The sequence below is a fragment of the Pelodiscus sinensis genome, chromosome 20 (assembly GCF_052426305.1).
Source record: "Pelodiscus sinensis isolate ZL-2025 chromosome 20, ASM5242630v1, whole genome shotgun sequence".
NCBI lineage: Eukaryota > Metazoa > Chordata > Testudines > Trionychidae > Pelodiscus > Pelodiscus sinensis.
The window spans coordinates 14,857,935-14,871,103 of NC_143071.1; the positions used below are offsets into that span (position 1 = coordinate 14,857,935).

Here is a 13,169-nt window from a genome sequence, read left to right on the forward strand (position 1 = left end):
AATTGGCTAATCACGATCAGTTGATAAGGGAAAGTGCTCCGTCCCAGCTCGCATTGGGTTCCGGAGCTATCCCTGCTGCAGCTCTGCAGTTGAAATGTAGTAAGAGCTGGCTTGGCTCTTATTATATTTAAAATGCAGAGTCGCAACGGTCCCAGATCCAGTGTTAGCTGGGACTGAGCTGGGCTTGCTCAGTCCCAGCTTGCACCAGGTCCGCTGCTATGGCTCTGCAATTTAAGTTGACTGAGCTGGCTTTTACATTTAAAATCAAAGCTGCAGTGGGGTTAGCTCCCAGACCCAGCATGACCTGGGATCGAGCTGGGGTTGGTCAGTCTCAACTCACGCCAGGTCCAGCAGCCCCAGTCAGTGCAGGTCTCAGCAGGGAGCTGGGATCCCCCACAGCCAGGGGCTGCTGCCACGAAGCAGCTCCTGTCTGTGGCAGCTGGGGCTGGCTGTGGACAGAGGCTGCTCCAGCTGCAGCGCGGTGGGCAGGCAACACCGTGATACAGAGGCAGCAAGGGAGGGGAAATGCAATAGCAGAGTAGTCAACTACTCGGCTACTAACTTACATCCCTACCTACAACTCAGGAGATTTCAGTTCCTGGCTATGCCACTCAGTTCCTCTAGACATGTCACTAAAGCCAAAGTTTTCCCATATGAGTGCCTCAATTTCAGCTTCTAAATTGCATACTTGAACAGTAATTAGAAGCGGCCTGATTTTTCAGAAGTGCTGAATACCCATAAATCCCATTAAACTCAGAGAGATCTTCAGGTGTACAGAATCTTTGAAAACCAAATTAGTTTTTACATAGACTCATAGACTTTAAGGTCAGAAGGGACCATTATGATCATCTAGTCTGACCCCCTGCACAATACAGGCCACAGAATCTCACCCACCCCTCCTAGAATAATCCTCTCACCTATGTCTCAGATATTGAAGCCTTCAAATACTTTGAAGACCACAAGATGCAGAGAATCCTCCAGCAGTGATCTGTACCCCATGCTACAGAGGAAGGTGAAAAACCTCCAGGGTCTCTGCCAATCTACCCTGGAGGAAAATTCCTTCCCGATCCCAAATATGGCGATCAGCTAAACCCTGAGCATGTGGGCAAGACTCAGCCAGACACCCAGAAAGTTCTCTCTAGTAACTCCTATCATCCCTCCATTGACCTATTTCCCACTGATAATGAAATAGGGAACGTAACCTTTTGTGAACATAACATGTGAACATAACCTTTTGAATCCTGGTTTGAAAACTTTAGTCATGATAGCTCTGTACTTTGGTTTATCTATATTTATTTGTCTATCTCCAGTGCATGTGATGAAGTGGTTTTTAACCACAAAAGATAGTCCAAATAAATCTGTTTGTCTTTAAAGTGCCATAGGATTTCTCATTGTTTTTGTAGATAGAGATTAATACGGCTACCTTCCGCGACTTATCTATAAAATGAGTATTTACTTTATGCTATACAAATGTAAAAGACTGTGTGGCAAAGAGTTTACAGTATAAGGAATGAGAATAATGAAACTCTTGTGCATCCCTGAGAGGTTCTAATTAATGTTTGGGATGCTATTAGATACCGTGGTGCTGTAGGCATATAATCATCCCTATCATTACAGTGCCTTGATTGAATTCAAGGAGAGATAGGTCTGTTCTGTACCTCACAGATGAAGGCCTGGGACAGCCAAACAAAAGGTTATGTTTTTGGTTTTTTTCCCCCCACAAGTACCTTTTTCTAGTTTAAATTTTTTGGTTCCAGACGATCACATTGGTCAGAAACGGTTGCTACCTGGATAATGTTCATTCTCAAAATCTGATGAAGCAAAATTCGCTAAGCAAAGAAAAAACCAAAGACAGGGTCTAGTACAAATAAAAAAACTGGGAGTGCATTTGTGCATGCTGATTGTCCTTGGTACTGCAGAGCTCCTAGGGCAGTGATGTCTCCAATATTTTTATGCACAAGATCACTTTTTGAATTCGTGCAATCCGAGATCTACCTCAAGCCCAAATATGCTTGACCTGCCTCCTTTGTGCCCCTTTTCTGAAGCCTGCCCCCTGCTAACTCCATCCTCCTTCATTTTCAACAGGCTATGGCACAGGGTTGGGGTGCAGGCTGTGCTCTTGGATTAAGGGATTTGAAGTTTGAGGGGGGTTCTGAGCTACTCTTGGGGCAGGCTGTTGGGGTGTACGAGGGGGTTCTAGGCGCAGGCTCTGGGACGGTGTTCAGGTGCAGGAGGTGGTTCATGCCTGGGGTAGGGTTTCGGGATGTGAGCTTCGACTGGGCACTGCTTACCTCAGGTGGCTCCTGGGTGGTGCTGCAGTGGGGCTAAGGCAGGTTCACGCCTGCCCTGGCCCTGCTCCACTCCCAAAAGCAGCCAGCAAACTCTTCATCCCAAGTCCTGTTGTGCCCCCTCTCCATTCTGTGGAGACAGGATACAGAGTGGGAGAGGGCACCTTGACATCAGCGCCCTCCTTTCCATCCCCTGCACAGCACAGCAAGCAGGAGGCTCCTGCTGGCACTTGATAACCTCTTGACTGAACCAGACTCCCTTGTCAGAGGCTCCAAGATCTATCGGTAGATGCTGATCTACTGGTTGGTGACCACTGTCCTAGGGTATTGCTCTGACTGTAGGACTCCTCCCCTACCTCCTTTTGGCACAGAGCTTTCCTTCAGTGGTACAGGATCTGATGCAGCCTTTGTGTCTCTGATAAAGAGTGGAATTTACCTTCAGATTTGGCACCGTTTCCCTGGGCCTAAACAAAGACATTAATTGGTTGGCCTGTTACAAAGCCAATTTCTCCTGCCATTAACATCTGCATTTACATATCAAAAGCTATGTATGAGACACGTCCAGTCCACTCAATTGGCCTCATTAACACAGGTCCTACAGTTTACTGGTATTACTTCTGCTGTTGTCTGAAGGACAACAAAACTCCTGGAGTCAGCTAGAAGTTTTGTCTCAAGACAGAGTAAAGTGGAGGAGACTTGTAGATGACCTATGCTCCACTCGTAGTACAAAGGTTTAAGAAGAAGATGATGATATCTGCTGTTATAGATCTCTTGGATTCTGTTATTTGCTCTCCAATTCACCTGATGAAGTGGGTTTTGCCCATGAAAGTTCATGATTCTATATATTTTGATTAGTCTCTAAGGCATCTCAGGACTACTTGTAGTTCAGAGACCATTTTCATAGACTGTGATTTATGGAGTCTGTTGCACTCCCGACTCCTGTTCAACAGAACATATAATGTACCAAGAAAAGGGGTGGGACAGTACGTGGGAATCTTCTGTACCGTCAGTTAATGATGCTGAAGCAATTTGGGCAAATACACCTGGACTGAAAAATCTAATGACTGCAGGTAACAAATGATGTTCCTTTACTAATAGAATCAAGGAGATTTAGGCCCTAATCGTGTCAAAGAATTATTCACATGCTTAACTTTATTCACATAAGTAGTCCTGTTGATGTGGTAGAACTACTCATACATTTGAGACAAACCTAGATATAAGTGTTGGCAGGGTTGTGACCCATATTAGCAGTGTTGTCTTCAAGTCATCGTTGCCAAGTCCAAGTTGAGTCTCAAGTCAGTACAGTTCAAGTCTTAAGTCGAGACTCGAGTCTTAATTTAAAAAATGTCAAGTCACTTTTGTACCAGCCATCAATATCGGTATTTTCGGACAATTTTTTCACCAAGTTGATTTAACAAAATTAGCAAGTCTCAAGTCGAGTCTCAAGTCACAAACAATGAATGAGTCGAGTATCAAGGCGAGTTATGTCAGACTTGAGTTCAAGTCGTGGGGGACGAGTCAACAACTCTGCATATTAGGAAGTGAGAGTGGGACACACCAAAAAAAAAGATTATTCTCATGACTGGATGCAGTTAATTATCTGGGGGGACGGGTCTGTATATGTCTAGCTATTATAGTCAGATGATTATGCATGAATGAGCTGTATCTTCATTTGTGCATGTGATAACGGCCTATGGAATAGGTGCATAATTATACTCTTTTATATGACACTTCAGCCTGTAGACCCAGAAACAGCCAACCTAGGGTCTGCTGCATTGGATGGAGGAGTGGAGAGAGTAAGAGGGTTCAGCTGTGGTCTCCCTTCACCCTGAACTGTGTAGGACTCCTGACAAGAACCCAGCTACTGGGTTCCCTTTCTCCCCCATTATGTGGCTTTGTAGATAGCTGTTAACAGCAGCCAGAGAGACTTCAAACGTCAGAGGCAGCTAAAGAAGGAACCTTGGGCCCTCAGGACATTCCAGTCAAAACAAAACTGTAAAATGTTCTCCGATTTCCTCTGCCCTGTGCTGATTGGCTGTTGGTTTGCTCTAACCGTCCCCTTTCTTGTTCATCACAATCTTTTCACCTCTACCTCACTTCACACGTGCCCTTTCCCTGTTCATCCTTTCCCCTTTTTATTTCCCTTTCGATGACTAGCCTCCACCCTGCAATGGCGCAGAAGAAAAGTGGTGTTTGCTGCCATCCCAATGCATTAAAACCCAATGATTGATCCAAATTACTTTTTGGTGCTATGAACATGTGAAACTGTGTTTCAAATGGCACGACGCTTCTCAGAATGATTATCTGAAAAGCCTTGGTAGTTTCTGCACCTACCAGGCATATCTATACGTAGCCAATTGGCCATTTTTGAATGATTTTTCTAGCCTCATAGTTACCTCTTGTGCAATTCAGTGTCTCCTTCCTCCATCAACCACTGCTTTCTTCCAGCCCAGAAGCAGCTGTATTTTGGTGCATATGTCAGAAGCAATTTGAAATTCTTTTGGATGAAATATGTAGTATAATAAAATTCAGTCATGCCAAGCTTCTCCTGTTGATGTGGACTCAGAATGGCTCATTTGTGTGCCATACTCTGTGTTACTAGCAGAGACTTGGTTACCTCCGGTATTTGGGATCTACACAGGACCATCTGAGTTTCTGCTCCATTAATTTGAGTGTCCAACTTACAGAAGTCTTAGGTCACTTTAGGTTTGATGATGATTTTATTATTATAGTTTTGAAATTGCTCGTGTTACTCTTCCTTAAATGTTGCCCTAGTTTTATAGTTTCTTTGGTTGTTTCCTTCTAGCTCAACAGAATTCACCAAAAATCCATGAGGGCTGGTGGGCCTATAAAGAGGTGGTCCAGGGCAGCTTTGTTCCAGGTAAGTGCAATTTTAAAGTCCAAGCTTTTCATATATGGTTGTGCTTTTACATTACACAGTGGACAAATACATTTGTGTACACCAATATATTAGAGTGAATTCTTTGACGTTTGTTGGTGCATCAGCTGAAGAACATTGCTCTCTTCATAAGCAGAAGGTGCACCATTGTTAATGCCACTGTTATATCTTGGTGGTGACTGTTCTCATGCTAATGTAACAAAATTCACACTCCGTTCACTTGTGAAGAGAAAGAGGACAGGTAAGTCTGACTGTAAATTAGAGATGTAAAATCCTGGTTAATTAGTTAACATGTGAAACCTAAGGTTTAACCAGTTAACTGAGTAAGCGGGATCCTGCTCTTTCTCTTTCCCCATACCAGGCTGCCACTACCTGGCAGCAGGAGCTGGCAGCCCGACGAGTGGAGGAACCCACTTCTGCTCCCAGTCTCCCCATGCATGGGGTGGCCATTGCCTGCCAGCCACCCTGCATGTTCAGCTGCCAACTTCTGCTGCCAGGTACCACTGTGGGGCTGGACCAGCCCCCTGCCTACAGCGGGCTGCAGGCATGGGGCTGCTCCTGGGTACTAGTTTACCAATACCCTGTAAGCATCACCTGGAAAGACTTACTTGTTTACATCCTTACTGTAAATTGGCTGAATTTAGCTTATGGATACAAGTCTGTATTAGCCAAAGCAGCCTCTACAAACCTAATAGTAAATTAACAAAGGCAAAGGAGGAAAACATAACTCTGCTGTAGAAGTGACAGGGTCCATTGTTTTTTATTTCAGTAAAAAAAAATAAAAGCACTGTGGAAAAGAAATGTTCTGATGCAGCCCTTACTGGAGTAAGGCTGTTCCATGAAGTTAACTTCATTATAATTGAATAATAATTGAATGATATCATTCAATAAACACTGGGAGCGTAGCATATGCTAGAGGGATATAAACAAGCAGCGTCTTGGGGATATACTAATAAGGCAAAAGACAATTGAGACCAGCTGAATCCAGGTATAACCAAAACACATATAAGTTAGAATCACAAAAGTCACAAAGACCAGTTAGTCAGAATATCACAATAAGGCTTTGGTGGAGACACCTGTGAAAAGATACAAGTAGCTTAATCTTAGAGATGTGTGTCTTTTCTCTTTTTCCCAACTTTTGTTATAAATGTAGTAATATATATAACATTGTGCTGTTCAGTGGTTGAAGTGCTCATGATAACTGTGGGAAGGTAAGAATGAAAACTGGAATGTATCTCTGTTAGCAAATGTGACTATTTTAACCTGCATTGGACACAGCAACCTCAGGAAATATTTACCTTGCAACAGCTATAATGGCTGGTGCATAACTGATGATGCTCTTGATGGAACACTCTGATATATGTGCTGCTTCTGTAATTGTTAGCTCAGTAAGACTGGAGAATTAATGGTCTTGTAAGATAAATGGTTTGTGGAACAGGAGTGTTCATTATGGTTCAGTTCTTTAATCTTCTGCTGTCACTGTGGAAGTAGATGGCTAAAATGGCAGCTGTTGCCATTATTGCTTCGATATTTTTAAAGGTTTTTTTTTTTAAATATGATTGAAAGGTATGTCTGCTCACATTTTTCTAGTGGAAATCAGGAACAGTGACACTATTTTATGACAGTATCATAGTACCAAAAGAGACCCCTAAACTTTTTTCTCCAAGTTAGAAAATAACATATTGTGCAAGATTTTTTTTTTTAAACAAGAATCTGCAACTTGATCAGGCATCAGATATCTTCATTGTTAAAGCAGCAGGTATGATCTGAGGATCAGATTAGAAATGACAACCCAAGAGTGATAAATGATGTTGACGTAAGTGATGGTACAAATGAAACAAAACTTATTAAACCAGGGGTTTCTGAACATGAAATCCATGTACTATATTAAAAAAAACAGCATCTGTAGAGCTTAAACTTAATTGCATACGGATATGGTATAAAGCAAATTCTCAGAGTTAATTCTTGGAAGCTTTTCTGGACTACATATAGGTTTAGGAGACTAACATAAAGTGCCCAAGTTAGAATATTCTGGTCCTAGATCTTTTAATGTGATATTCTGCTTAAGAATGTTAAGAGGTGGATAATCCACTAACTGTGTAGTCAATAACATTTTTATCGAGTACACAATTAGTCAGTAAGGGAAGGCTTGCTCAATCCTGGCTTGTGTCGGGTACAGGAGCTACCCCATTGCGGCGCTGAAGTTTAGTGTAGCAGAAACTGGGAGTGCGGGCAACCTGGCTACTACATTTAAACTGCAGAGGTGCAGCGGGGGTAGCCCTGGAGCCGGCATGACTCAGAACTGACCCGGGCTTGCTCAGTCCTGGCTCGCGCCGGGTCCAGCACCTCCCGCGTACAGAGGCTGCTTTGTGGCACCGTCTCCTGCCTCACCTTCCTACGCTCCCTACACTGCTGCCTCTAATAGAGGCACCAGCATGGGGCGGGAGGGCAGGCAGCACCATAGAGACAGTGCTGGGGGGGATCGGCTTTTAAGAGATAGCAAGGTGTGGCAGAGCTAGTAGTTGACTTGACTACCTGGTAAGTCTAGGCTTATCAGGTAGTCATCTACTTGACTGCTTGCTTACATCCCTGATCCTGTTTCAGACGCATATAAGTAAAGCCCTGTTTTAGTAAAAAAAAATCTGTATTCATGCACCAGCTCTTACAAAGTTTTGTCTTTTGAATACTTTATATAATTGAACCATATTTTATCACTGTTTTTTGGTATTGTTCCAGAGGATTACAACCCATCCCTCTGAAAACATCTTCAATGTTTCTTTACACCTCACTAGAAACCAAAACATCTAAATAAAGCAAAGAAAAATGGAATGCAAGAAATGCTCTAAAATATAATTTAATTCAAGAACTGAAGTACTTTAAAAAACGTGGTGAAATGGAGGAGGGAAGGAGATTTTTCTTAATACTTGTATATTTGCATAATAATCCATTACTCCATTTTTTAATTTGTTACATGCTGAAAAGAGTCAGGAGTGCAAAGATGACTTTGTAACAGAAGTGTTTGGTATACACACATGAAAATAAATATTATTTGAAGTGGATTTTTGGTTTGGTTTTGCTGCTGTTATGAACTTGTGCCATGGCCCTACAACAGTTGAGCAATATTGGTGTAGGAACACGGGAAAAATTTAAAAAAGGATATTTTGGGGATGTTACTCCTAATTGCGTTTCAGAGGTAAAATATGAATAGTCTGGGCTTTTCTAATAATAGAGTTCACGTGTGTAGCACCTTCTTCAGGTGCGAGGATTGCCATTTTAAAAAGCCAGAGGCTGCACAGTGAAAGCTGATAAACCATGACTTTCCTCTGTAATTACAATAAGAGGCTATAATTTCTTAGGTTCCACATTATGGTCAGTAATAAAGTGTTGACATTTTAATAGCAGCCACTCTGTCTGGTCTCTCTTGTGAGAATTATGCTAAATTTCAAATAAAGGGGACTTCAGTGGAAGTTTTTCTTATATAAGGGCTGCAAAATAACACCTTGTGGCTTTTTCTTTGTAATAGGGTTGATGTATGCAGCAGAGTCAGAGTGGTTTTTTGAGCCATTTCAAGATTCCTTCTTCCTCCATTAAAGAAAATTAATTCTCCAATAATTCATTTGCAAGACCGCACAGCACACAGATGCCTACTGCAGTTCTTGTTTCAGTCATATCCAAGAAGCAGTCAAACCAGACATTCATTCTTGGTTGAAATTCCTAGTTGCAATATCAGAAGTAGAAATACTGACCAGTTATCTGTAGGTTACACGTGATTAGGCTAGTTCACAAAGAGGTAAACTGAGTATTTGATATTTTCTTAAATTCATTATTTCTAGAGATCAGAGGCTCATCGTTAACATGGAAGGTGCAAGTGAAAAACTGGTTCATTAACTTGTGGAGTTAATTCAGTATATGACCTCCCACAGGCTTCAGCCTACCAACTAAAGAAAGTATCCATTCATCTTGATTATTGATGGTAGAAATAACTTGAGTAAGCTTACTTTTGAGCCTTATTTTGCTATGGAAGGGAGCAAGGATTGCTCGGGGATAGTACCTGTTGCTTCTCTGCACTAGTCATTAAAGACATAGTCAATCCTAAGGTGGAACGTTAGCCATGTTTCTTGTTTGTTTTTGGTGGCACTGTGCATGCCTGAGGCATAGAGTCCCATTGGGACACCCATTAGATCGGAGGACTTCCACGGTTCTCAGTTATGGGTTCTGCTACGGTACAATTGAGACTTGCATATTTTCCTGCAAAGAAAATGTCCACCAATACTTAGTCCCAAGCCACTGTGAGGTTTAAATCACTGATGTTTGTGAAGCACTCGAAGAGGGTGAGGTGCATAGTACAAAGTTGGCAGTTATTTCTAGGGATGCTAAGTAACACTTAATTAGCTAATGAAGTAGTCGATGAAATTTTGAGGCAGTCCAGCTCCTACTACATTTAAACTGCAGAGCTGCAGTGGGGCTAGCTCCTGGGGGCGGCGTAAGCTGACTGAGTAGTCCTAGCTTGTGCCGCTCACGGACTGCTAAACCTCTGCTTTTTAAATGTATTAAGAGCCTCAGCGGGGGACCCGGCGTGAGCCAGGACTGAAGCAATTGTCGGTTCGCACCAGTCCCCAACCGCTGTACCTCTGCCTCCCATGCCCCTTCCTGCTTCCCTCTGAAGAGACGGTGCTGGGGGGAGCCAGCTTTTAAGCTGGCTCCCCCCAGCACTGGCTCCTGGTCTCCCCCCCACTCTTTTTTGCCTCTGTATCAGAGGCAGCTGGGGGGAGCAAGTAGTTGAGTAGTGACTCAATTAGTCTCTTACATCCCTAGTTATTTCCAGGGGAAGATTAAAAATTGTTAGCCCTGGACCCAGTTTCCAAAGCCCCACCTGCAATCCTTCTAGTATGTTCATGTGTTCTGCATTGAGACAGCCAGTCCAAGTATTCCAGATTTCTCCTTTGGAAACTTGATTTTACAGTATGCTTCAGTCACCACTGAACGTCTTTATAAAGATGTGTGAAATAACCTCATGTGTAGAGGTCCAATTTGAGGCCCATGTAGCCTGATTGACTGAGTCAAAATTCAAGATCTGAGCTCCCCACATAATTTCTGGAAGTGTGAACATGATTACTTGTGCCTTGTGTTGTCCTGTTCTCTAATCTAACTGGTGTATTTCTTTGCCAGAAGCAACCATGAGAACATCTAGTCTGACTACTTTCATAATGCCACCATAGAATTGTATCCAGATATTGTGGGATGAGACTGTTTGTGTTTGGCTCTAGCATATCTTCCAGAAACATCACCGATGTTTATTTGAAGCCTTCACAGCAAGTGGAGAGTTTGTCACTTGTGTATGCATTGTTTGTCAGTAGAAAAAAGTGCTTCCTGATCCTCCATAGTGTTCTAAATCTGCACATGATCTTAAGAATTAACAAGACAGAGAAGTTTTGAAGAATTCATCATCCTGACTGATGCTTGTGTATTATAATCATTTAGTGGAATATTCATAGTCATATTTTTTACAAGTTTGTATAATGGAACACTGTGATGGAGTACAGTTTCTGGAAATCACTTATTGATTTGGTGCTTAGGGCAATATGTTTAAATAATCTTTCAGTTTTGCTGGTCACTCAAAGGCTCCTGGAGGAATTTAATTTTACAGCAAAAGTTTGTGTTTGTTTTAACTAATTCTTCAGACACAGACAATGGGGCTGGGGAGGAAATCCAAGCCAACTTGCTTTAAAAAGAAAGTAATCCACACAAGTACAAATCAGCATCATTTTCAAAAAAATTATGTGCATCGTTCCTTGGAGCAGTACAGAACCAGGAGACTTTTGAAGAGGAAAGCAGATTAGGTGAGACAGAGCATGTTACAAGCTACCTTAGATAAGGCGGTACCTGTTTTGTATCTTCTTAAAAAGCTGAACCAAATTTTCAGATCTCAATGAAGGGCCCCAAAGGGCAGCCTTACTTGTGTGAGCCAGACCATTGCCCTTTATGTGACTCAAGAGAGAAAAAGTCTGCAGGATTGGGATTCTTCAACCTTCTCACAAATGAGGGTACCCTACAAATAGCAGATTCATACCTAAACTTTCCCAAGTTTGGGAGCTGTTTGGATCTCATGGTTTGTTCAAAACACGTTTCTCATTGTAAATTAATTTTTGTACATGCATGAGCAAGTTCTGTTGTATGGGATGCACTTTGGGCCACATTCATGGTTAATGCATCATCTAACTAAACTGAGTTATATGCAGGTCAGTGAACTAACTCTGAATCAGATGTTGGTGCATTTTTTTCCAGAGCAAGGTCTATAGGTTTTGGCCTTGTCTAAGCCCCACAATACCCTTATGAAAGAGGTATACCCATTTCAGAGAGAGATCATTAATGCACAGAGAGGTTAAGTGACTTGCCCAACATCACATAATAAAATGGTGATAGACCTAATAACCATAGTACGCTGAAATACAGAGAGAAGAATATTTTAATATTGACTCTCAATCTTCTGCTTCCAGCACACCACGTATGCAACAATTTGAAGTTTTCTATATTTACCTGCCTTTAAATATAAACCTAGATGTGGAATTTAATGGACAGATGGAAATATAACTCAATAATAGGCTCATTATAAAAAATGTTCTCCTGATCTTTTGAGATCTCCCCAAAGTAATCTGATGCTTAGTGTTTGTGCTGTGTATGTTCTAGTTCAATTGACATTGAAGTGGGACACAGTGTTACAGTTATTAGGCTGATCTCATATGGAAGGCCATAAAGAATGCAAGATCATGTCTGGAGAAAACAGACAATTATCTTGAAAAGCTGAATCTGTACATCTTATTCCTTATCAATTCCCATTTATTTTAACAAAGCAATTGAATACCGACAACTCTAAATCTTAGTCTATATTCAAGTCACTCATCAATGTTTTAAGATTTAAAAGTGGAGCTAAATATTCATTGCTGACAAGTGAGCCTGAAATGAGAATAATTTTGCTCTGAGTTGAGTGATTCCTTAATTAAAGCCTAAAGCAATCAACATGGTGCATGTTTCTTTCTTGTAGATTGTCAACAGAAACCCACTGGGATGCATTGCAGAGTGAAAAGGTCTGGAGGAGATTTTGCTAGAAATGAGCTTACAAAATGGAATGAATATTGAAAATAAAACACACTTAATTTTTTATTAAAAAGAAGTCGCAGATTTGGGTTGTAGTAGACAGCTTGGAGGGATGGGGAGATGAGTGTTATAACCTCCAGGCCCTCATCAAGAGCACTGCTTGCTGGTGTCAAGGATTCAAATGCAGGAAGTGTCGGTAGAAAAGTCTCAGCTGATCTGAGCAATCACAACAGTACATAGAGTTAGAAAGGCAATTTCTCTGGTAGCATGATTAGGTTGATAACTTGCAGCCAGATTCTGAATTACTAGAGCCTGATCCTCTTAGGTTAAATAAGTGACTCGAGGGTGTTGAAGTTTCTGCTGGATTGGACCCTTATGTGAGTGTAAATCAGTGGTTTACTTTTTGGTTTAATTAGCATTTACTCAGATTTAGACTGTCCTCTCTGGAGTAAAACCAGAATGTTTGGAATCAGAATCACATCTGTGTTTTCTGCTTTAGAACTCTTCTCTCCTGAGTTGTTAAAAAGATTCATGTCAATTTCCTTTTATGTTATTGATCCCTGATGCTTTAGACCATATTCTCCTTGATTGCTTTCTATGACTTTAATAGTCTTGATTTGGTAGGAAACAATACATTTTATATTAAAAGTTGTAATGATCATTGTGGATTCTCTTCTCAGATAAAGTGAGAAGTCCTTTTTACTAGATCCCTGTGTCGAAGCAAAAGCCTCACTCAGTTTATGCAGCTAAACATACAGCTTTATCGATCAGTAAAGCCAAGTGAGCCAAACGTGGTCCCAGCAGAGCCGGGCCCAGTAAGGCTCGCTAATACAATCAATCCTCGTACCCTTAACCAAACAGTCTGACGTCAGGGCATCCAATTACAG

General features: G+C 41.7%; 1 protein-coding gene across 7 annotated transcripts in view; it reads left to right on the forward strand.

Moving 5' to 3' along the window:
• The window catches only part of CA10 (carbonic anhydrase 10 (inactive)), a 437,425-nt gene that overhangs the window by 65,587 nt on the left and 358,669 nt on the right, over nt 1-13,169 (forward strand). For all 7 annotated transcript variants that reach the window (XM_089771875.1, XM_089771876.1, XM_089771874.1 and 4 more), the window contains one exon: nt 5,095-5,169. In XM_089771875.1, the coding sequence (XP_089628001.1) occupies nt 5,095-5,169 (75 nt within the window). The remainder of the gene's footprint in view (nt 1-5,094; nt 5,170-13,169) is intronic.